Source organism: Calypte anna, chromosome 20, assembly GCF_003957555.1.
Source record: "Calypte anna isolate BGI_N300 chromosome 20, bCalAnn1_v1.p, whole genome shotgun sequence".
Classification (NCBI taxonomy): domain Eukaryota; kingdom Metazoa; phylum Chordata; class Aves; order Apodiformes; family Trochilidae; genus Calypte; species Calypte anna.
Window position 1 is genome coordinate 5,520,100 of NC_044265.1, and position 25,679 is coordinate 5,545,778.

Consider the following 25,679-nt stretch of genomic DNA (forward strand, 5'->3'; position numbering starts at 1 on the left):
CCTATGATGACTGACAGCTGATGATTTTAGCATGGGAGCTGAAAAAAAAGAGACACCCCTCCTCCCCCAAAATCTCTTGCCCTGCTGCAATGTTCAAGTAGCAAAGCCATGATTTAACAGTTATTTGTCAGCCAAAAACTCCAGGTTAATGCACGTGTCATAACATCTAGGGAGATTAAGAAACACTTGGATGATGTTTCTAGATTAGTGTTGGCAAGCCTTCCCTTCTCATCCCTCCTGAGTCCTGTGGTTCTGGAAATCCAGAAAAATCGGAATGCAAAGCACACTGCCCGTAGTATCTGTGTTTAGTGTACAGAGTAAACGAACAGAATCAATAGGAAAGTGAGATCAGCAAAAGTCTCTTCAGTTTTAACAAATTAAGACTCTAAACAGTACAAATAAGGTTTTTAAATTACTTATCCCAATATAGACCTTTGTCAGTATTTTATTGCAGGAAAAATTCTATTGCCAGGGCCCCTTATTGCAACATCAGTTTTAAAGCCTACTGAGTGAAGCCTGTTCCAGGAAAAGTTCTGCTTCGAACCTGATGGCAGTCTGTAGTGATGAGTTTACATGAGCAGAACAGGACCCAGCCAGTGCAGTTTTTGAGGATGAGCTGTCACTGCAAGGAGATACCACCTTGCAAACCTCCTAAATCAAGTGCTGCACCTATGCTTGCTTGTTGCTCAGACCCTCTAAGTGCTGGATCCAGCCGAATGGAGGACAGCTCTGCTCACTCTTGCAAATCTCAAGAGGGGGTTGAACTCCTCTCCAGGATATATGCATCACCCACAAGTGAAAATTCAGGTGTGAACTGTCACCTTCCAGAAGCTTGGTGACTTACACCAAGAGGCTCAGATGCAAAGATTTTAATTCAGATCCTTTCTCCGTTGCAAGGCATCTCATGACTTCCCAAAGATGGGGAAGCAGTGCACCATACCTTCTTCCCCAGGGAGCAAGACTAGGGTGACTCTTTTTACATCACACTGATGTGCATCCCTTCCTCTCCCAAGAGCCTTGCTCCACCTGCATTACTCGTTCAGCTGCAATGGAAGTAATTGGCAGGGTAAAGGACAATTCAAGATGAACAAGGCTGCTGCAGTCAAGGATGTCCATGACCAGATTCTCCCTTTGGAATGCAACCAACCTGGCCCCTGCGATGGATCCAACCAGCCCACCCATGTCTTGTTCCCTCTGAGGTGAGAAAGAGATGAGACTAGGAAATTCTGCAGCACCCATGCACCTTCTCTTCCATTTCCTCCATGGGAGCTTTGAATTTCAAGAGGGGTGGATCACCACTGGACACTGTGTAATACACTGAGGTCCCATTGGAGCTGTAAGGAGAAGTCCTGGATGCTATAAGGTGTGACTTGGCCTCACCCTCGTTCTCAGCAGCTCCTCCCACGCTGCTGCCAAAGTGGGTGCTGAGGAAGGGGTGGTTGAGGAGTTTGGCTGCAGCTCGCTGCCGCTTCAGTTCGGAGAGTGTTTGGTGGTTGTGCTCCTTGTAGGTACCCCAGAACTGCTGGGGGTCAGGGAGCCCGGGGTTGTTGTAGGGCAGCATGTGGCCTGGATTACTGTCGGGCTCAGGGTGCATGCTCCAAATGTCCCCGTTGGAAAAGGTGTATGGGTAAGTGCTGGCAGATGCCGTGAGTCCATTCTGGAGGGGGATTTCCGAGTCACACTGGGTGCTCTTGTTTGCTAAGTCTGGAAGGAGGGAAGAGTTCTCCAGCACTGAATTCTGTAACAAGAAGAGATGAAAAAAGAGCATCTTCCCCTGTCCCCCATTACATGGTTCATCCCTGTGACAACTTCCTAAGCTTGCTCAGCCCTTCTGGCAGACAGGTGCTGCAGCACAAGCACTGAACTCACCCACTAAAAGGACCCTATGATGCTGTAAGCCCCAGCCAGGAACATGGAATGGCTCACTTAAAACAAATAAATAAATGAATGAATAAATAAATAAAATAAATACAAAGATAGATAAGCATATTAATATAACATGACAGCAACTGAATTAAAAAAAAGTAACAGCAAACCAAGATTACAATACTTTTGTGTGTACTTTTTACCAGCTTGACAGCTGTAAAGAGAAATGCATCTGCTATTTTTTTTCTGAACTTCCTGGCTCACTAGGGCCTTATCTCAGAACTACTTATGCATCTGTAAATTCAAAACTGTCTTTCCACTTGAGTGAGAAATCCCAATTATGCCAAATGCAAATTAAGTCTTTTGCTTGCATCCGCTGGATGAAGCTTATGAATTTTTCAACCACTTTTCATCCCAGAGCACCTATTGCTATCAAACCTGTGCTACACCAGCCCTCCTTGGTGACTCCCAGAATACAGGAAAGGGTCCTTACGGGGTCTGTATTCTCCTGGTCAGACCGAGTCTCCCCAATTTCTCCAATGAGAGCTGAGTTTCTTCCTTCTTCTGCAGCCCCCAGCTGCTGCCAGACCATGGCTTCTTTCTCACACTCTTTCCTGTAGAGGTTTGTCCTGTCCGAGAGGCTGGCCCTCCTCACCACCTTCCTGTGGGACAAGGAGAAGGGGCATTGAAGCTGTGAGCAGGACACAACATTTCCTCTTACCCTGCAGTTCTTCCCACCTCCTCCTCACACCTGACAGCCTCTCCCACTCGAATGGAAAGTGAACTGAGCTTCCTGGCACCCACGCATAGCAAAGGCACTCGTGTGGGTATTAAAGGTGGGAGGAATTTGAAAGAGTTTTTAAGTGGTACTGCAAATCTGCATTACATCTCCTACAGCTCATCTAAGGAACCTACGCTGCAACCAGTGGGGGAAATGTGGAGGGACAGAGCCCACGGGCTGTTGAGGAAGCTTTGTGGTCTGCAGGACTGCTTTGGTGTCTGCTAAATATCTTCTAAAGACCTGTGCAAATGGCCATCAGACATATTGCTGAGAAGCTCAAGTTAATCCATTTGAAACACTGATTCTCAGACACCATCATCAGTGTTTAACAGGGCAAATTCTCACCACTTGGTCCTCTGTTCTGAGCAGTTCTTAAACCACAACAGTGCAAAGCCACTTGATCCCTAAGAAACAGCACCTCTTGCTAGTGAATGAACCACTCCTGCATCAGAAACTCAGCTTTTCCCTGTCAGAGTTCATTCAGAAAGGACAGAAGGGTTGTTTTCCACATGCCAACCTCAGGGTGCTCTGCAACCACATCTGGGTGACCAAGCTATTGCCCTGATGACCTTCAGAGAACCAGGAACTTACCCCCTGCTGCCAGTGCTGGAGGTCCTTCGACTCAGGGAGGATTTATGCCTCATCTGAGACTTCATGATCACATCGTGTTTGTGTTTCAGCTCCAGAAGTAACACCTTGAACTCCTCCTCTTCACACAGATCTGTGGCACACACAAACCAACACGTTAACCAGATGGTTCCCTGTGGTACCATCAACACCAGGTTACTAACTGTGCCTCCCCTGTGTATACAACTACAAACACTAGGAGGAAGAGAAAATTCAAGCAGAGAAATTTAAGCAGAATATATGCTTTGGAGTATTAATCTCTAAACAAATGAGGGGAGGCAGAATGATCTGGACACCTGAAGAGGGGCAGAAGACAAGCTGCTGACTCCTACAGGGGCTCAACTTTGTGACAATCCAGCTATTCAGCTAGATTCTGTCTCACCTCTGCAGAATGTTGTGCCTTCACCCATGAAAAGGGGAGAGATAAACTGACCCCTGTTTTATCTATGCTTCTGACCCCTGTTGTCTGTTTCAAGATGGGAAGAAAAGAAATTTCTGTAACTATCAGACTGCAGCTCCCCTGAATACAGCATTTTCACTTCAGCCTTCAAAATGAAAAAGAATCTAGACAAAAGCAAAGCAGATCAGGGTAGAAGACAAGAACTTTTCAACCTTCAAAGCAACGATGCACAGATTTTTCAATTAAGACTCAGAAAACCTTTTGCCAAAAGCAAATGTGGCACAAGGTTAAAATACACACAGTCAGTTGCTAGGACTCTGGCATTTTTACTTCTAGGCTGTTCCAGGACTCATGTTTGCTTTTTCTTTCCTCTCTATCCCCTCATAGCTCACCACACTTCATGGCATCAAAGCCCAGTGAGACACCCAAAAGTTAGGGCTGCACTCAACAGCCACTCAGGTCCAAGGCTACGGTGGAAGAGCCCAGAGGTACAGAGGTAAAATATGAGTGGAAACACAAAGAAGAAAGACTTGGTCCTTGAGAAATTTTTTCTCCCTTGTTTTTATGAGCAGGAAGAAGTGTTTTCAGAAGTAACAAAGCAGGCACTTTAGTCACAGTTAAATTTACTGTAACCTTGATTATAAAGACACCTGGAAAATGAAGTTAATGCTTCTGAAAGCTCCATGTGAAGACTCCAGAATACTTAGGGAGAAAAGCTTTCCTTGGGGATTTTTTTTTTTTTTTTAAGCTTAGTAAACTCACCTATTGGCATCTCATCCAAAGATGTCCTGGCACTCAAACTAGCCCCATGGGACACAAGCAACTCAGCCATCTGCATCTAAATAAAATCAAAGAAAGCCAAGCTGATAGAGGTATTTTAAGCAATTGGTTTCCTCCTCAAAGCTAGGCAATTGGTTTCCTCCTCAAAGCTCAAAAGCTGGAATAAGATAAGAAGCAATGGCATGCCTGCTCAATGCATTTCAGATTATTCTGGTACACACACAACGTTCAACATTGTTCCAGCCACTCAACTTCACGGACATACTCTCCCCAAATTTCTCAGCAACAGGTTCTTTTTTTGGAGCCCCAAGGACCTCATCTGACACTGTCCATGGAGTCCAGCCCTAGTACAGATTCCTTCTATTTGCACAGGACTGAATAATTTGCCCAGGCAGAAAGAAATGTCACTCTGATCCATGACATCCAGAACAAAATCATTACCTGTCCCCAGAAAGCTGCAGCATGAAGAGGTTCCCAGCCGTCCCAGTCCTTAACATCCAGGCTTGCCCCCTGGTCAAGAAGGACTTCAGCTGCATGCAGATAACCATTGGCTGCAGCTATATGCAGCTAGGAGACAAGGAACAGAGCATGAACCACCTGCAAAGACCCTGAATGTGTTTTTTACACCAAGTTTTAGTGGAATTTCTTGGATAATGTCTGAATCTAGACCTGGACAGGCAGCACAATTCACCTCCGACAGATCCATTTCCATCAGGTCACAAGCAGCTTGTTCCTCTTACTAAAACTCATTACATTGCATGTAATTCTGTTTGGAGAGGAAACTGCTCTTAAAATAGGTTAAAAAGGGTTAGGGTTAGAAGAAACAGTCTTTTCAAGTTTTAAATCAAGGATTCTTAAGCGGTTCCTGATCTGCAGGGAAACAGCACCCTCAGAATGTAAGCCTGCAGCAGAGAATATTATCCACTGTGAACAGTGTTCCTCATGCCAGAAGAATGCATGGTTGTGATTTTTTTCCATCAAATTTTCAGCTTGCATTATTCAGGACTCTCTTTATGCAAGTGCACTTCTCCTCAGACTATAATTGTTTTCATCATTTGAGAAGCAGAAGTATTTAAACTGTTGGCTCCTTCTGGTTAAAACTATCTGATTTTTCAGAGATTGGCTTCCAACTGCAACTATCCCTTCAGAGCCATCAATAATAATCTCCTTTACAACCCCATGACACTATCTGTGTCTCTGAAGATGTTCATAACTGGGGTCTGCTGTTGCACCTCTGAGCCAAACATTGACCTAAGCACTGCTCAGAAGGCACGAACTCCTCTTGGAACTCCTCCTACTGCAACTGTGCTGAAGAGCAGAATTAAAGCTTCTTGTCAACAATTTCCATGTGGAATCCGTCACATGAAGCTAAACATTCCTCTGGAAATAAGTTCTGATGCTTTCTGGCAATTCAATTAATTTCTACATAAATTTTATGGCACGGGGTCATAACCTAGAGAGGGCACATGAATTAACAAGGAATCACTGGAGGTGACTTAAAATTGAAAGCCAAGAGGTCTGCTTAAATTTTTGAATATAAACCTTGTTAAAGGGGAAAGCACATAAAATAAAAATGAGCTGCAATAAATGCTTCAGTCATCCAAGTTTATCTTGCATGGAGAATGTCCTCCCTTTATGCTTCTGGTATATGCTACAGGTGACAATTTAGGATAGGAAACCTGAATGCACTGCTGTGGTCTGCCCATCAAACAAATGACACAAAATGTCCCATACACCAATTGCGCCTGGACCCAAGCATCAAGTGGTCGAAGTTGTATGGAAGGCTCAACACATATGACAGCACTACTGAACTTTTAGAACTGCTTTAAGTGAGGGCTTGAAACACACATTTGTGTGTGAAACAAAAGAAGGGAGCAGGATGAGGACTGTTCCACCTTCTTGGTTCCTGTCCAGTCAAATCAGCTGCCAGCTTGCATTTCTCCTGGTGCTCTCCTCTGCCCAGGGGCAAATGCCACCCTCCATAACTAAACACAGCTCTCCATGAACTCCGTAGGAGCCAGACACTATGCAAAGCAGAAAGAAGAGGAGGCAGAAAGTCTCCAGAATGTCCAGCACCAGATCCTGCTCCCACGAAATGCAGAGGACTGTCACGTCTCCTCTGTGGGAGTCAGGTCAGACAACAAAACTTGAAAAAAGCAAGACATGACTTTTAGGTCTTTCAATCTCACTTCCCCAGAGGTCAGCACAAGCTCTCATTGCAGGATTTCTTGAATCTTTGGTAGCAGCCAAGGACCAAGGAGCTCAGCAGGATATCTGACAGAGCTCTACCACCTGACACCAAGTTATGTCAGCATGGATGGAGTACCTCTTCCATCTTGACAATAAACTAAATCAGGAGAAAAGATCAAAATAGCTTCCTCGCTCCTCTCAGGGACTTGTAGGTGTTGATTTTGTGTAACTCCTGCCACCAGGCAGGTTTCATACCCTGCAGCTGAAGGAAGGCAGAAGTGAAGCTGCAGCAGTTTCACTCACCAGTGTAGCACCCTGGGCATCAGTCCTGTTCAGGTCCTGTCCAGTGGCAAGTATGTCATGAATGTCACAGATCATGACCTGCTCTGGAGCAGCCCGCATCTCATTGATCCTCTCCTGTGTAATTCCTGTTAAAATTCCAGTTACAGAGAGAAGAGTTGGAAATGGTCTTTGTCTCCACTGGTTGAATGAAATTAGATTTAGTAATTCCTGGTTGATATGACCTCACAGCCTCCTGAGAGGCCATGCAGCTGAAGGGACTGACAGATGACTTTCACCCTCATCATTCATAGAATCATAGAATCATAGAATCATAGAATTGGCTGGGTTGGAAGGGACCTCAGAGATCATCGAGTCCAACCCTTGAACCACCGTTGCGGTTGCTAGACCATGGCACTGAGTGCCACATCCAGTCTTTTTTTAAATATCTCCAGGGATGGAGAATCCACCACTTCAGTGGGCAGCCCATTCCAATGACGGATCACTCTTTCCGTAAAGAAATTCTTTCTAATATCTAACCTAAACTTCCCCTGGCACAACTTAAGTCCATGCCCTCTTGTCTTGTTGAAAGTCGTTTGGTAAAAGAGCCCAACCCCTGATTCCAATCATTATTTAGGAATCAGAGAAACTTGACAGACTCAGATTCTGAGAAATTGTGCCAGGCATAATTTGCCTCTGCCTTTCTCCAGAGGCAAATGAAGAGCTGAGAAACGAGGCAGTTTTCAGTACTACATTGACCCATTTTTGTATTTTACCTGAACTTAGACTCCTTACCTTGATAGGCCATGCAAGTCTCAATGACATCCAGAGTTGGTTCATCTTCACAGAGGTCATAGGGCATGTTGCCATCTGCATTTACTGCCAGCAAGTCTGCCCCACTGCAAGGGGAAAGCAGAGTTACACCAGAAAGGACCATGGGCAGGGCAAATGCTGGGATAGATGTTTAGCAAAATCTAACTGGTGTTTAATTGTTGCCCAAATGTCACCGAGAGTTGTGTGAGATCAGAAAGCTTTGGAGCAAAGCCACGGTCAGGGGAGATAAATTCCAGAAGTGGAGGAAAAGCAGCTTCCTACACCTCCTTCAAGGGCTGAGGGGCACGTGAGCCACTGAGCTCCTGTTCTCTCCTGGTCCTGGCACTGGCCAGACTGGCAGCTTCTCAATGACAAAAGTAATTTAGTTGCTGAATTTCTGGGTATTAATGCCAAGCAGCTACCAGGTACTTGTTATTTGGGCATGGCAGTCCTTCAGTGAAAAGTTTCAAGGACCAGAAAAATAATGGAAGATACAGGCTGAATGGTGGAGGGAGCCTTCCATCTCGCCCAGGGCACATTGCCAAAAAATAGTAATTAAAAAATATCTTGTCAACTGTGGACTTTTTCTTCCTGATTGTCAAAAAGTACTTCTCCAAGTCAGCTCTGTATCAACTCCAGCAGGTCACTATTTGGAAGCAAAATTGCCAGCTGCATTGGTCACTGTCTCCATATCCCCACAAAACAGAAAATTTACAGCACCTCCTGTACCATGCCATTTTTTTCCATCTATTAAATAGTCCTCAGCTGAACTGTCATCTACTTTGGAGTTAGCAACCTTGGAAGAAGAGCAGACAGCATCCACTTGCAGTAAGATTCCTGGCCCTCTATTTACTTTTCACCCCTCTGCCTGTGCAGAGCAAACTACACTGAGATTCACATTTGCAAAGTAGCAGCATCAGTTTAATCAGCAAACAAAAAAGCAACTGGACATCTTTTTTGGCTAATTCCTCTGAGGGGCTTCATGGGCTCCACTACCCATAACATTGCCTTCAGTGGCAGTGTTTAACCAGTCATTTGATATGTGAGATCTCCTGTAAAGGACAACTTTGACTAGCAAACAAATAAAATCAATCCCATTCCTCAGAAGCCCAGGGGAAAACTGTTTCCAAGCATGGGATGATGACATTAGGCTACTAGAATCCAGATTTGTTGGCAACTACTCAGTACAGGGCAGCTTTCAACAAGTAGGGCCTCAGAACCTCCTGTTCCTCACCTTGTCACCCATCCTCATGCCACTCCCTTATATTCAACTAAGAATCATTCCACATTTGTTTGCTCTATTTTCTCCAGACCCAAGTGTAAACATCCTGCATAGGATAATTGTATCCTGTACTCCACTTCCTCCAGAGAAGGAAGGAGACAAAGAAGGGATTTTCAGTGCTAATCTCTCAGATGACCACAGCACAGGGAGAAGTCTCCCTGCCCAAGGGAGAGGCAGGAGGCACTGCTGTGTGTGGCACCACATCCACACTTCCCAAGCACCTTCTGCCCTCTACACCATTGCTCCAGGGAATGCAGGAGAGGCTCCACACTCTGTCTGCTCCCGATGCCCATTAAATGCTGCACATGGAACAGCTCAAAACACACCTGCCTTCCTCCTCCTTGCAGGTGAGTCTAGGAAAGACTTGATCTTTATGACTTTGGCAAAGTCAAGTGGAAGGTCCAGCACAAGCACCCTGTGTCACCCCACTGGAGCACAGACACACTGCAAGAAGCCAACTGGTCACTAATTGAGAGCCAGTAAGAAAGGTCACAAAGTTGACCCAAGTATTTGGGTCAACAAATACTATACAAGCTATACAAACATCCTGCTGTCCTCCTACATTTCCTGCTGTGGCTGGAAGACCTGAAGTGATGTTTAAAAGCTTGGGGGTGGATTCCTGCTGGTTCCTCCCATTTCTACCCATTGAGTGAGTGTGGTTCAACCTGCACAAAACCAGACAGGTCCACACCAGAGAATAGGCAAAATGTGGCAAATTTTAGCCTGGTCTCCAGGAAGCTTCAAGAGACCAAGTCAAGTCACCTAGGATTTTAATGTGCCTCCTTAGCCTTTCTCCTCCACTCCCTTTTGCCCCCACACAGGAGGGAATCCCATGTATAGCCTGAAAGCAGGGAATAATCACCACTGCTGCAGTTTCCCAAGGTACTAAGTAGTCTTGGTTTCCATCCACAGAAGCTATGGATTGAATCAGAGCTGCAGAAAGGGACAGCCACCAAGAGCCACCTACTGTTGGATGAGGATCTTCACCAGGTTGATGTGCCCACACGTAGCTGCTGCATGCAAGGGAGTCCACAGCTCGTTGTCCTTTGCATTGACATTGGCCCCATGGCTGAGGAGGAGCTTGACTATCTCTTCATAGTTGTCTATGCAGCACTGGTGAGGGAGGGATGGAAACAGATTAGTTTTTTTTTAAAAGTTTGGGAAGATAAAGGCTCATACCTGCTCAACTGCATCTGGATGTAGAGACCTGCTTTATCCTGCAGTTTTTGGCAATGAGCATCTCCAACAGAATTAAACATTAAGCTGAACACAAGCAGGTCAGAAAGGCACCATGCAGGATGACATTGGAAGGACTGAAGGTCACTGGTGTTTTACAGGGCCTTCTGGTTTGGGGGCAGAAGCAGTAAGAGAACAATAGCAAATATGCAACACAGCTTCTGTTCCACTGGGTCTTCCATATTCAAAAGCAAACACAACAGAAATTCACCCTAACCAGTATAACCACATACCAAGGGATGAGCTGACAAGCTGACATTCCCTTTTCTTAAAGAAAATCCCACACACTGGCATGTGATGAGTAAAAGGGTAAAAGCTCAGGCTACCTACCACAGTTATCTGAGGAGATGCAAACTGCATTCCCAGAATTATGAGGTGCTTCAGAGGGCACCTTTCATTTCCTGAAAAAACTCAGCATCCTCCATGCCAGGGGCAGCCTCAGCCACCTTCCTCTGAGGGAGGTGGAATTTGCTCTTTGATCCACCTTGTGCTCGCTTCTTGACATGTATGATATAGGCACTAAAATAAAAATTCTTTTTCAGGAAGCCTGTTAGTGGTCTTACACATTACTGCAGACCCACACAGGAGACTCTGCTCAGCTCTGCAGTATGGGCTTGGAATGGGGCTGAATTACACCCCACAACCACATTTTAGCAGCTGAGTGATAAGGACTTCATATGCATTTCTATTTCTGTTTACTGTTTGTTCTGGAAGTGAGGTTAAAGCCATGCTTGTCACCCAGCCAAGTTATCACAGCAGGGTAACTGCAGCCTTCACTGCCAGCAGGCAACACTCAGGAGCTTCTTTCTGTTCAGAGATTCAATTCATTTCAGTGGATGCAAAGTTCCCACCTCAGCTCCCAAATGCACCTTTACAATAACTGACCCTGCGGTGGGCAAGGTGGGATTCTCCCTCCACCTCTCAGGTAAAACTATGAGGCTGACAACATTTCCATTTGTGCAGAATGACATCTCTTGGGAGGTGGTGGTGGGGACCTTTTATTCTCCTGGAAGCCAGTTTGCCTTTTTAAGCAAACATCTTAAAAAACCCAACAGCTTTGAAGAGACCTGCTAGAGGCTTGCAGAAGAATGCAAAATCCCAGCTCAATGGGAGCATTGACAGCAGGGACTGATGGCAAGAAGACCACAAGTCCCCATTCCGCCCTCGGAGCCGTGTGACAACCACACCACTGTTGTTTGGGGCGGGGGAGGCAGCAGCTGCTGGGCACAGACCCATGGGGCCACACACTGCCTCTCCTGATGCTTTCACGCTTAAAATCAGGACTCGTGAGGAGGGGTGGGGATGGAGGCCTCAGGAAGAATAGAAAAACCCTTATGGAATCAGTGCAGAGGCTCCGAGGAGGGACACAGATGTACACATCACTATGGCAAGGCTGCTGCCACCTCATACAGACTTTTGGAGGTTTCTGGGCCTCCAGAGAGCAATGTCTGCTCTCCAAGCATCCTGTGCATCATTTATCTAGTTCAAAACTCATGGGTTGGCAAAGTCTCTAAAATTAACTTTATCTTCTTTAAGGCCCACAAAGATTAAAGGATGGGAGAAATGTTCACATCTGAAACCCAGCCCCAGCTCCTGAGCTCTAAATGAAGTCTGGGGTACAGTAAGAGAAGGGGTTTAGATTTTCATTTGTTCTTCAGGAAATGGAATCATCAGGACAACATGGTGAAGTTTCATTGCTTTAACCAAGCAAACAAATGCTCTCTCAGGAGCTCTCTCTCCATTTACCCCAACTCTGTCCAGAGGGCAGCAGGAAGATAGGACCATGCAGAACAGGGAGCTGTGACCTCCTCCTAACCCCTCACCTGATGCAGTGCAGTTAATCCATCTTCATTGCAGAGGTCTGGGCTGACGTTGCTCTTCAGCAAGTAGCACACTGCAAGGGAAGGAGGTAGGAGGGAAGGAGTCAGATCAGGAATCCCAACACACTTCTTGCTCTCAGCTAGCCCTGGCCAGTTCAAGCCAAAGGCAACCCACACCATCAGTGTCCCAGCACAGGCAGAGCTGCAGGAAACCTCAGAGCCAGCTGAGGCTGTACTCCAGTACCAGCACCAACCCACAGCCATGGCAGGGCTGGTGAGAAACAGACCTTCTTGGGTTTATCCAGCAGAGAGCACCAGCATACAATTTTACCCCAGCTTCCTTTCAAAGGAGACACAGCTATCACAGCTATCATCTTCATATGGCTGTGCTGGAACAATCTACATTTTTATCTTGACCTTTGCAACCTCTGCACTTTGCAGCCCAGGAGAGCTCAAAGACACTCAGGGAGTTTGGGGGCCTTAGTTACAACTACAAGGGAGATCTCAGTGCAGGAGGGGATGAGGTTTTGTGTCAAGAAGTGACCAGTCTGAGACAAAAGGACAAATATGTTCAGGGGCCTGGCACATCTAAAATACAGTGGGGTTGCTTTGGACACTTCACATAAACTTTTGAGTACTTGAAGAAAGCTTTCCAGAGGCTTTAATTTTCTTATTGTTGCTTTGGAGGGAAAGGGTAAGATTTATTCCATTAAAATGCAAATTTCTGAAACACATGAAAATCCATTAGCCTCTAAGTCAAACAAAGTTTGCTCAGAGATACGGATCTTGCAAGGGGTAATAGAAATAAGGCTGGCAGAGGAAGTAATGAATAGCAACACCAGAAACTCTTCAAATTCAGTGCAGCTGACAGATCTCAAGCTATACCCATCTTCTGTTGTTTACTTGCTCATTCCCCACACTAGATTTCTTCCCTATCTAATGTTTTTTCCCAACTCAAATGTCATTGACAGCACAGGCACAAACCAGAGGTTCATCACCACCTCCCTGGGGCCAGGGTAGCAATGGATATTCAAGTCCCATTTTATTTGTTGGCAAGGATGCAACCACTATGCATAACCACAGCTGCAAAATAAGGAACACAAACAAAGCTCAAAGGGCATTAACCATCCTCAGAGCTGGCAATCCATGAGCCTGCAAGGCTGCTCTCTCCCAAAGCATCCTGCAGCCTCTGCTCTCCTCTCCCACTGTCAGGAGGAGCAATTTTCCCAGCACACCATGGCTGTCCCTGGGGACAGAGCTCTTCTGGCATCCAAAGCAGAGCACGGAAAACATGTCCACAACAACATCCATGTTGATTTATGAAGCTTTGTTTAAAGGACCTGGAAAATGCACCCGTAAGAAAGGCAAATTGAAGCCAAAGTGAAATTTTGTTTGGAAGCCACTGGGCTGATGTTATCAGAACGGAAGCCAAAACAGGACAGAAGTAAAATAAAACACTTTGTCACAGGATTGTTTCACCCAACCCAAAATGAAAGCTGGAATTTACGTTTGCTGGAAACAATTTCAAGGCACTGACACCTGCTCGATGAAACTGATAGGAAAAAGCAGAATACAGCAAAGAACAAAACTCATCCCCCACCATGGCGAGTCCAAAGAGTCTGAGCTTTTTCCAGCTCAAAGAGCAGGGCAGGAAGCCCTCGCCTACACTCACTGCACACCCCCCAACACTTGCATGCTTGACAGTAATAAGAGTGCTGAACTCCAGCCAGTACATCCAATTTAATGACTGTGCTTCTACTGTTTCTGGGCAGCCCCAAGCTCCTGGCTCTTCTAATCCAAGCTGAGTGCTAGGCGAGTCAGTCACCAGTGGATCTGATTGTCTCTTATTTACTTTGGATGCTCTGCCATTAGGGTTTTAATTCAATCTCAGTCATTTAAAAGCCATTGTGTACTAATGACATGCAGCTCTGTAATCATGTTTTGCCTGATTATGGAGATTTGGACAAGTAGATGCTGGCAGATTAATTTTAGGAGTGCTGTTCCTCTATGGGAAGAAGCAACAGCATAAATCCCAGCTTGTTAGGGAGCATCAGGTTTTGTGTTGAAGGTTCTGTGACCATGACTTGACTGAGCTTGTAAGAGTTCATGAAGGGTTAAGATTTAGAGGACAATTTATCTTACCCAAAAGCAGCTTTGAATTCTCCACGAACCCCTGCAGCAGCCCCCATGTCTGCAGTGCACCCCCCTTGGCTTCCATCTGCCCCTGGGACCAGCTCACCACAGCCCTCAAAACGTTTCCCACTCTCTCCCAACACATCAAAGACCGAGGAGCACAAGACGCCAGAAAAGGGCACAGAAAATACAGGTAATGAAGCCAGGCATGGATGTGGTTCCAATGGCTCCAGACAAGCATAGATTGAAGAAGAGCTCAAACTCCCTTCCAACCAGTCCTAAGCTGAAGGTTTTACCTTGGGGTTGGGCAGTGGAGCCCCAGGCTGGGCAGCAACAAGTCCTGGCTCTTTTCTCTAAAGTCAGGGATGTTACCTTCAGCATTGCTCATGCTCCAGACGAGAAACCTCAACAGCTAGGCAGAAACCTCCAAGAACTGCAATCTTCTAGTGCATATGGCCCCTTTCACAAGCCAGGGATTTACCCAGTGTCCCACCAAGCAGAACACAGCCCCAATTCCTACCCACCACCCAAACAGTTTCATCACCTCCTATTCCCTGCAGGCAGACCTGGAGGGATAACATGTCCATCCTCACCATGCCCAAACCCAGGAACAGCCTCTCCCACGTGGCCAGGAAGAACAAGCCCTCCTTTCTGATAAACTTCAGCAGCATTTTGTGGGTTTTCCAATGCCTTTAGAATAGGAAAGGGGTGGTGGTGGTGAAAACTGTGACTGATCTGCTCCTTTGCTTAATGCTCAACATTAGGGACAGACCTGAGCAAGCAAAATGCTTCCTGTCAAGCCTGTTGGTGCCAGATGCCTCACTGCAAAGTCCAAGACCTTCAACTCCCAACCCAGGCATGACCCATGTCCATACTGATGGGAATCATAGAATGGTTTGGACTGGAAGGGATTTTAAAGATCACCTAGTTCCAACCCCCTGCCATGGGCAGGGACACCTCCCACCAGCCCAGGTTGCTCCAAGCCCCATCCAACCTGACCCTGGACACTTCTCCAGGGATGAAGCAGCCACAGCTTCTCCAGGACACCTGGGTCAGGGGCTCAGCACCCTCCCAGCAAAGAATTTCTTCCTAATGTCTGACCTGAATCTCTCCCAGTTTAAAGCCATTCCCCCTTGTCCTATCACTCCATGCCCTTGCAAGAAGTCCCTCCCTTCAGCTCAGAAGGCAGCAGATCAACTGCTCAGCACAAGCTGATCACCTTCTGCTGGCTAAAACCTCAGCACAGCCCATGGGAAAGGAAGATCCCCCCCTACACACCAAGAACATCATGGAAACAGCTCCTCTGTGAGGGAAGGTCACTCCAAGCCCAACAGAAAGGGCTTTTCTGGGTGACACCAGGAGGGTCAGCAGCAGCAGTAGCCTCCACTTTAACACTTATGATTAAGTTCTTAAGGAGAGCTCAGTACCTGCAGTGCTGAGCTCTTTAAATCCCATCCTCTGTGTGTAGGTGGGGGGGAGGTGGGGAGAAGGGGCTGGATGCGTGGATATGCTTCATTACATGTCAAGCCCAGGTTGTGGGAGGCAGTTTCAAAGGCAGAGCAAATGGAGGGATGAAAATGATGACAATAAGAGCTGGGTGAACAAACTGTTGTGAATAATTCATTGCAAATTATATTAACCGAACACTCACTCAAATGCATTTCCCATTATTCTGCTTGCTCTGCCTATAATTGAACCTCTCACACACCAAGATGGTGTATGTTAATCTTCAATTTCTATTTTATCATTCACATCTGTGCTGTGTTAAATGGAAAAAGCTCCCAAACAGCTGTGAAAACACACACTAGGTTTTAAGTCACCCTCCACCACATGTCCTGGGGCAGCCTCAGACAGATTCTCCTCCCTGAACACAACAAACCTGCTTCTCAGGAGTTCTCTCTCCTCTCAAGCATGTCCAAGACTCACTTAATCTCCCCAAACTCCATAAATCAGGAGGAAGGCAAAGAAGTCACTGCAAAGGGAATATTTGGTGTGGGGAAACCCACTCTCACAGCTGAAGAGATATTACAGCACTATCACTTTTCATCAATGTTACCTCCAACTGGGTGTACACTAGAAACTTTTAGTTTTTAGTATAACTTTTCCAGAAAAGTTTGTAAACCAGATGAATACTTTTCCATGGAAAAAAAGGCCTTTGCCAGGGCATTTTTCCTAAATCAACAACATACATCATAAAATTCTAGATGCTATTACACTCTACTCAGCTTTTGCATACATCAAGTATCATTAACTCATATGAGGAAAAGACAACTGAAATTGATATGGTTACCAGGGAGACAAAAAAAAGGCCAAACAACTTTGAGGTCCTGATTCCTCCCAAAAATAGATAACAGCAAACTGTCCACTTTGGCAAGCAGGCTTATCTGGGTGCTCTGAGTTTCCATACACACACAAGAGGCCATTAGTTTTTAAGAAGTCCAGGTTTATCATTGATCCTTTGCACTCAATGATTTCTTTCTGAAAACATTTCAGCCCTTCTAGTTTGCTTTTTGTGACAGTAGTGGATTTCTTGTATGTTTATACTGGATTTCACTGAATAAAATGAAGAGAAATTTCACTTGGCTTAAGATGTACATTTTACACATTGCTAAGTGTCACTTCCACCCAAGTGTAGCTTTAGACAAAACCCCAGCATAGTGGAAGAAACTCATCCCAGCACTGCTCGTAGTGAGATGCTGGGGGTGTCTGAGCCACACTGGAGTGTTGGCAGATGTCCCCAGCCTGCCAGGCATGGTCCTGCCAATGGGCTCAGCTATTTCAAACATGCATTTTTACTGCTAGGGTTTTGCAGAGGTATTTATTACACAGGAGAAATGCCAGGAAAACAGCACTAAAGCCATGAGCACTCTTCCAGTAAATCATCCAGAACACAGAGTACAATATTCACATTTAAGAGTGTGTCTGAACTCTGAGCAGTGACAGGATGAACATACTCATCCTCCACTCCCTGCCACACAAACCTGAGAGCCTGTGCTGGCCCATTGATAAACTCTACAGCTCCCCAAAGCTTTTTGAAAGACAAAAAAACCCAAAAACAAAACAAAAAAACCACCAAAAAACCCAAAACAACCCAGAAAACAAAAACCCACACTCAGACAGTTTCAAACATTTAGCAGACCTAAAAATAACCATGGCCCAGTTTGCCTGCTGAGCTAGCAACTGAACCATCCCATCATGGTTGATCACCAAGCTGTCTCAGGAAGACTCAGAGTCTGTTATGACACTTCCCACCTAAGTTTATAGCTGGGCACACACATACCCACAAAATCTGGGAAGTTTGGGAAGGGGCCAGCAGAGCCCCATCTGCTCTGTGCTGTATTCACACAGGCAGGGACATTTCATGCAGCTACACTCAGCTCAGGTGCTGCTTCTCTCAAGGAAAATCTATTTCTGATTTTGATGTTTCTGGCTTGGCATGGGACACCCTTCCTTAGCCTCAGAGCACCTGCTTTGCCTGGCAGAGGCTTCCCATAGAGCTTGGAGGTGCTTGCACTCCTATACAGGCTTTATCCTGACAGTGAGTAAGAGCTGTCAACAACTCACAAGTGTATTTAATGCACAGAGTCCACTTCTTCCTCCCCAGCTTCATGTCTACTTCCATCAATTTTTGCTTCATGCTTTGACCCCTATCCATTTTATCACTGTAGTACCAGAGCCCCAAAACCACTATTGTAAGGTGACAGCCATCTACAGCTGCATCTTGGGTGAGCAGGCCACAGCCAGGCACCCAAACCCTCCTGCATCCCAGGTTTTTCTTGTTCTGAATCTGCCTCTTCAAGCTCTGATAATCTGCTTAGTGCTTGAGATGCTAAAGCATCTTTATTTAATGCCATCCACCTGGGATTACTCCGGTAAGTGACAGTGTACAAGTTATCCATCTGCATCCAGTGATGCTCCAAGGATGCAGCAGAAACAAAGCCAAACTCATTCCATAATAGAAAAAATAATAATTAGAGGATGCTGCCAGCTGAGAAGCTTTTCTAAGGATTTAGTGTCAGGTTCCAAAGCAGGTTCCTCATCCTCTTCTGCTCAGACTAAGAATGAAATTGGTCCACACAGGAGATATCAAATACATACAGGAAAACTGAAGTCAGATTATTTGCTTGGCTTCCCATTCCTCATCTGGTATTGGAAGAATAAATAAATCATTTTGTTCTGTTTTTTAAACAGATGATGGGCTTTAAGAGGGACGAGTGTTTTATATAACCTTCAGGCTCAGCTGCCCTGAGCAGGATTTCTGTGGGCAGGAAGCCAGGGAAGCAGATTCCCTGGTATCACTGTGACAGTGACACCTGGGCTGCCACAGAGCCTCTTCTCTTGTTAAGAGGCATTTTGGAGCAGGTATTATCTATGAATGGTGCTTATTTAAGGAGCACTAAAAAAAAAATATTTAAGTCAGACTTATAGAGCTCTTGACCAAGGAGACCAAGGCCAAGTTTCCCTAGGGTGACTCAGAAGCTGCAATGAAGAGCAGAGCAATGCTAGCTTTTAGGGTGTGATGGGTGCTCAGGAGAAAGAAGTGGTAATGTGCAGGAATCATTTCATAGTGGCTGGAGCCACACAAGGCAAGGGCCTGAGCCCAGCAGAAAACCAGGGATAAGGAAAGCCACATCCCCAAACAGCAGCTCAATAGGAACCCACATCCCCATCTCTTGAAGGAAACACTGAAACATTGGGTTTGATGGGTGCAAGAAGGGGGGAAAAACACATCTTGTTTCCTTTGTGTTTCAGGCCAGGTTAAATGAAGGGCACACCTTTAGATTCAGTAAATGCTTGACCGGGACCTCCTGTTCTCTTAATCTTCTGGCTACTTGCAGCTTCTTTCCTACAAAAGCTCCTCTTGGAAGTCATGATAACACATGCAAATCCATTCAGACACAATATCAAAGCCTTTTATCTGAGTAGCACAGAGGATCCCACTCACCTACCTGATCAAAACCTACTTCTGATGTATTGGACTAAAACCTATCTGCTGAGACATGCATCTCATCATCTATGATGTCCATACCAAACCTACTAGAAAATACATCTTTCATGGGAACCAAAAAGAAAATGCATCAATAAATAAAATAAATAAATAGCTTTAACAGGAATTACAGCTGAATGAGTGCTTAGTCAAAAGGGAGCAATGGTGGTGGGAGGTAAACATCTGCAGCTACTTGAGAACATGTCAAGCTTTCCCAGTTCCCTTGACACAATGACAAACCAGGTGATCAGTGCCCGAGGAGCAGAATTGCAATACCCCCCCCTCAAGCTCCACGCAGAGCCAGCCTGGCTGTATTTGCAAGAGGATGTTCTAATATGCTCTGTCAAGCAGGAAATAGTTCATATTGCCATTTGAAAGTGTTATTAGGTTCCAGAGTCAACAGTCTCTGCCCCAGCTCATATTTCAGTCATCCTCTGACCCCAGATAAGCAGCTGTACACTGACCTGAACCACATCAAGGTTTTTGAGTCTCAATTATAGAACAGGAAACTTTCTATTTAGAGTAACGGGAAAGAGGTTTTGGTGGAGGGGTGGGGAAACACATCTCTGCTTTTCAAGCTGCCCTGAGTTAATAGCAAGTGACTCCCCACAGAGACAGCCTGGTGACCACAGCCAGGAGCTCACCAGCAGACCAGGGCTCTCCCATTTCTGCTTCTCAACCTTCTTTTCTCTGCTGTGCATCTCTAACCTTGCCCTGGTCTTCAGAGAAGCTCCAGCTGTGGTACCTTCTCCACCCTCAGCATGTTTTGTTTTGGGTTTTCCCCTCTGGCTTTGTCTCCCTTTAGTTCAAGATGAAAACACTGGGAAAGAAAATCTTTAGAAGATAGAGGACTGAGCCAGATACTGAGGGATGCTCCCAGGGATGGCTGCATCCATGGCACAGGCTGCCACCTACCCAGGGTCAGCAGCAGCAGAGTGTGCTGGGACAGGCTCTGCCCTCTAAAAGCCAGCTCTGTGTGACACAGGAGTGGCAGGTGCCAGCCCCCAGGGGACACCCAGACACGTAGCCCAGATGTGTCTCACCCCAAGACCCTGCAAAGGACATGCCAGGAGCTCAAGAGGAATCTGTTGAACCATCACTCCCACCTCAACCACACCACTTCTGACTGCAAACACTGCACTGCTGGGCTGAAAGGAAAACAGCTACAGAAGCAGAAAGTGTCACCTCACCACCACCACCCCCTACTTTTTCTTTTTTTTTTTTTTCCAAATTAAAAAGTGTGGTTTCCTTTCTCAAAGCAATTGCTATGCAAAGAAAATTTCCATGCCAGTTTAGCAACAACTCAAACCTCACCAGAGAAGCATCAGCTGATCCATAGCAGCCCTTCTGTTCTTGCCCAAACCTTTACAAATTCTACATGAGTCAAAGATTTGAATTTTAACAGAGCCTTTTACCCAGAGCTCTGAAAGCTCTGCTGCTGAGCTCCAGGCTCTCTCCAGGATTGCACAATCAGCATTTGCCTCCTCTTGGGGATGCCACATCTCAGCCCAAGTTAGACCAAGACTCTGGAGGCTCAGGTTTCTTTACCAAGGTCACAGAGACAGTCCATGGCACAGCTGTGACAGTGCCCTCGAGTCCCAGTTCCTATCTCTGTCCTTTAAAGCATGAGAAAAACTCTCCTCTCCTTCTTCTCCATCCTCTCAGATGTTCAGCCAAGAGGAGCCAGGCAAAGCAGCTGAATTCTTGATACTAAAAGTTTTGAGGGCAACCAGACCCCAGGGTGAACCCTGTCTGCACGTGGGTGTTTTCAAAAAGGAAACTGAGGCCATTGCTCAGCAGCAGCTCTCACTGGTCTTGCTCCCTCAGGAAGGTCCCCACTGCTCAGCTGGGACCTGTTTGCTGCCCATCTGGAGTACCTGGGCTGGGTGAGGAGAGGGGGTCAGGAGGTGGGCAGTGAGGTTATCCCTGGTTATCCCTGGTGCAGCACTGTGCTGCATTTAACTGCCAATCAGGAATGGTGCCAGTACCAAGGTGGAGCCCAAACCATATTTGCCTCCAAGCCTACATTTGAAAACCATTCCTTTTTTTTTTTTTTTTACTCCCCTCTTGCAAGCCCAAGCCCCAGAAGCTTGCAAATTTTTAGGGCTGCTTAAATCCCACTTTCAACCTTTGTGTAAGTGCCTGTCAGACACAGACTCCTCACATCGTCTAGAGCTTCTTTTTCTATTATCAAAAAACCCACATTTCAGTTACCATCCAGGTCAGACCCCACCTGCTTTGGGGCACTGCAACCCCAAAGCAATGCCCAATGTTGAGCATCACCCCAGAGCAGCTGCTGCCTCACAGCCCCCACAACAGCCCAATGCTGGGTCAGGCACAGGGACAGTGTCACTGGCCACCAAACAACTGCACTAAGTCCCAAAGTGCTACCGCCCCGTGGTGGGACCTAGCTTGGAGGTGTGGGTGATCCTTGCACCTGAGCAGGGGCATTTCCAACCCCCCTGCACCCAGGTTCTCCCTGATGCAAAAATGTTGTCAGCATCACCAAGGTGATCAGACAGCCACAGGGATTTCTCTCCTCAGCCTTGGCAACCAACAGCTTCTTGTCAGAGAAGTCAAGAGAGTTTATCCATGAGCATCCTTGTCAGAGGTACTCACAGCTGCATGGAAAGTAGCTCAGATATTTAAGAGTTGAACCAGGAGGTAGCACCTGAGCCTGGCAGAAATGCAGGGTTTTTCCACAGTTACAGTAAGACTTATAATTGATGAGAAAGGCCTGACAGAAGGTAAGAAATCTTTGTGACAGCTGCCACACCATTCCTAGTCTACCCATCCAGGAGCTGCAGCTGGAGACCATCTACCTCATAGGCTTTGGGCTTGAGCCAGTTGAGCAAAGTCAATAAAGTTCTACAGCTCTATAAAGATCATGGCATAAACTTGCTGCAGGCTGTTAGTAGTGCAATTTCAATTTAAGACCCATTATTCTGAGCATGCAAGGTAAGAAAAAACAAACAAGCAACAACAAAAAAAGCCCAACAACAACAAAAAAACCCCACCACTATCAAGAAAAGTGGACAACCAGTTGATTTCCTTAACATTTCCTATTTCCTTGCAGGAGGTTTGAAATCCCCTCCCAGGAATCCTCAGTGAGTGCACACAATGCCTTTCAATTAAGTCAAAACAAATCATGCAATGATACAACCTGGACTGATCTGCAACCTGACAGTCAAACACTTTGCATAATATTTCTTTCACTTGCCCCATCACACGAAGTTGACAACTCCCTCCAAAACTTCTTTCCTCCCAAGTCCTATGTGGTTTCTGCTTCCCACCCCCTCCAGCAGAGGCTGATGCACTGGAGCTGCCTGGGTGCTGGGAGCTTTGCCCATGGGGGAGCAGCTCCAGAGCTTGCCAGGTCACTTAGACTTCAAAAAGACAAAAAGTCCAACAAATTTCCCTCATCCACCCTTTCCCATTCTCAGCCAAACACAAGCCCAGCAGCTTTGCTTCCAGCTCTCCTCTGCCCAGCTGCCTGAGCTCTGAGAAAGAACCAGTGCACAGGGTCAGCAGAACTTTTCTTTTTTTTTTTGCAAGTGGCTCCTTTGCTTTCAGAAGCCATCTCAGTCACCTGGAATGCTTTCATCTACAGAATGGGATATGAATTGAGATAAAAAAGCCCTTTATAGCAGGGAGGAGAGAGCAAACCCTCCCCCAGGCTGCAGGGGAGTTGTGCTGATGGCAGAAGGGGACCAGGGATGCTCCTTGGCCAGAGGGGAAGGCTGGGATCCAACCCCAGGGCACAGCTCAGATCTCCCAACACATCCACACAACTGCTCTAACAGCCTTCGGGGGCAACCTCTGCCCATGAGTGAGCACTTAATGTAAAGTAAAAAAGAGCTGCAATCCTCCCCCAGAATACGTGTTGTCTTAGGACTTGAGGCCAGGTCACTGATGTTTCACCCTGTTTCAGAGATAAGCACTTTGGTTTCAGTACATACAGTGATTTTATTATTATTTTGCTTTATTTACATGCTGGGCTTATCAATACTAACCAAATAAATACTTTACAAATTACTACCATATTAAAACCACCTAATTCCTACACCTCTTAGGCATCCCACTTATGACAGCAGTGTCTCTGAGTCTTGAAGACATAAACCCCTAATACTGGACACAAGGAGCTGCAGGAACATAAGGCAGTAGAGGGAAAGCAATATACCCCACTCCAGTCCTGGGATGAAAGACCCTGGCCTACTCTCCACGTTAGTATTGCAAGTCAAATGCCTCCCACATCCTCTTGTGCAAGTGTCAGCTCAGAGGAACTGTAGATTTCTGCATCAGTGGAAAAAAGCTGCAGTTTGCCAAAATCTATTGCATTTCCCAAGAAAAACACAGTTTTCAAAATAATTAAGTCATTAAAATTCCCCATTAAGTTTTGCCATTAGCAATGGCAGAACTATTCTCCTCTCCATGGCAGTGAAAACTCTGCTCGTTGCTATATTAAGCCCAGTTTTATTAATGAACCATTTTATTCCACCCTGTTTGCTTACCAGAGAGCTCCCTCACCAGCAGATCCCTCACATCAGGGAGCTTTTCAATACATATTTAATACTACAAGAGCCCAAGCATCTTGGACCACCTTTTAGCTGTCATAATGCCAGAAAGGTGACACTCTTTTCTGGTCCTGAGTGACAGATCTCCTTCCCTGTCCTCACTGCAGCCCTTCCACCAACATATGAGCAAACTGGGAGAGAAGCACTTCAGGCTCTGCTGCCCCTGACAGCTCCTGTGCAGTGGAGGAGAACATACTGCAACAGGAGATTCCCTAAGAAAACCCCACACTTTGAACATTAAGACAAAAAGAAAGCCAAGCTCAAGCTTTGCATCATCACCCACTGATTCATAGAATCATAGAATTGTCAGGGTTGGAAGGGACCTTTAAGATCATCCAGTTCCAACCCCTCTGCCATGGGCAGGGACAGATCAGGCTGCTCAGAGTCCTGTCCAGCCTGGCCTTAAAAAATTCCAGGAATGGGGCTTCCGCCACCCCTCCGGGCAACCTGTTCCACAGTCTAATATTTTGACTTAAAAATTTATTGCAACAACAAAATGCTTTAGGAGCTCAAGCCACTTTAGTAAGTTCATTAAAGTAATTAATGCTTGAAGGGCTGCTCTGCTGACAGCACTAATTACAGTTGCAGAGTGGATCCCAGAGGCAGTGCAGGGGACCAGGAGCCAGTCCAGGGCTGGTGCATGGCCCCGGGATGATGTCCAGTCCCCTGCAATCACTGAGCTCTGTGCTGCCCAACCTCTTCCTGCTGCTAGAACATTCAGTACCTTCAGCATGAGTACAACTCAGCAACCCTGGCAGTTTCTGGTTAAAGAACATGTATTTTTCTGCTGACCAACATCCATCAGAGCTCCATAGCATCTTACTCAACACATTTTTTGAGAGCAGGTCCTTCAAGAACAGGAGCTGGCTGAGGAGTGGAGCTGGCTCCCTGCAAGGACAGGGCCCTTACAGATCTTTGTCAGGGCAGGAACAAAGGTGGTCTGGGTCCTGGAGACACCATGGACCATTTTATCCCATGTGAAGTGAAATGGGGGGTTGCACACTCCCTCACTGACCAGGGGTACAACTTTCCTGACAAGTCCTGTCCTTCACACATGGGCAGACATCCATATTTTCAGTGGGATTTGTGCCAAGAGAACTGGTACCTGTTTTGGGAGATGCAGGAGATCTGATCCTCACTGCTAGATCTGTGATCAATTAAAAGAACCTTACTCAATTGTTTTTGGTCCTACCTTGATCAAAAATAGTCTTGAAAAAAAATTATTACTTTCCAGCCAATGATTTTTAACAATTTCTTCTGAGATGTTTCCCACATTTCACATACTGAAGACAATCCCACTCCAAGCCTCCGATACCATCCCAGTTAGAGCTATGACAGAGAAGTCCTGTTTGTTTCTGTACATCTCATCATAAAAAAAAATTCCCTGGGAAAGGACCCCACCAGGCCAGGAGCATCCAATGAGGTTGGGATCTCACAGGAGCAGCTGCAACCAGTACAGTTGTATAATGGAAACATGACCTACAAACCTTGAACCAATTTTTAGCTGTATTCCCCTTTGAAAAATGAGTGGCTGAAGGCTGCACATGTCATCTGCCCTGGCTGCTGCCACCCTTTGCAGCTGTGACCTAAGGCTTTTACCTTTCCACCATCCAGCACAACTGGAAAGAAGGGGATCACCAGCAAAAAGTGAATTAAAACATGTTCTGGTTGTGTAAATTGCATAATGTGTACAACATGGACATCGAGAATATTTTGCTGTCCAAAAGCTCCAGGCACCACCCCTCGTTTTTGGTTGAAGGACACAGGAAGGAGCAGAAGGAACCATGGTGCTGCCTCTTCCACCCAACAGAGCACCCAGAGCACTGAAGCAAGGGAGTTTCCCAACACCCCTCGTAGGTCAAATGGCCACACACAGGGGACAGCACAACTGCAGGGCCTAAAAGGAGCAAG

The 25,679-nt window shown here is 46.1% G+C and overlaps 1 protein-coding gene across 1 annotated transcript in view; it reads right to left on the minus strand.

Annotated features, from left to right (window-relative positions):
- Positions 1-667: 667 nt before the first annotated feature.
- PPP1R16B (protein phosphatase 1 regulatory subunit 16B) overlaps positions 668-25,679 on the minus strand; it is a 58,236-nt gene continuing 33,224 nt past the window's right edge. Inside the window, exons 3-11 of the mRNA XM_030463300.1 lie at positions 12,078-12,148; positions 9,986-10,131; positions 7,719-7,822; positions 6,948-7,072; positions 4,896-5,021; positions 4,437-4,512; positions 3,239-3,368; positions 2,360-2,528; positions 668-1,738 (exon numbers count right to left, since the gene is read on the minus strand). Coding sequence (XP_030319160.1) covers positions 1,217-1,738; positions 2,360-2,528; positions 3,239-3,368; positions 4,437-4,512; positions 4,896-5,021; positions 6,948-7,072; positions 7,719-7,822; positions 9,986-10,131; positions 12,078-12,148 — 1,469 coding nt within the window. The 3' untranslated portion in view covers positions 668-1,216. The remainder of the gene's footprint in view (positions 1,739-2,359; positions 2,529-3,238; positions 3,369-4,436; positions 4,513-4,895; positions 5,022-6,947; positions 7,073-7,718; positions 7,823-9,985; positions 10,132-12,077; positions 12,149-25,679) is intronic.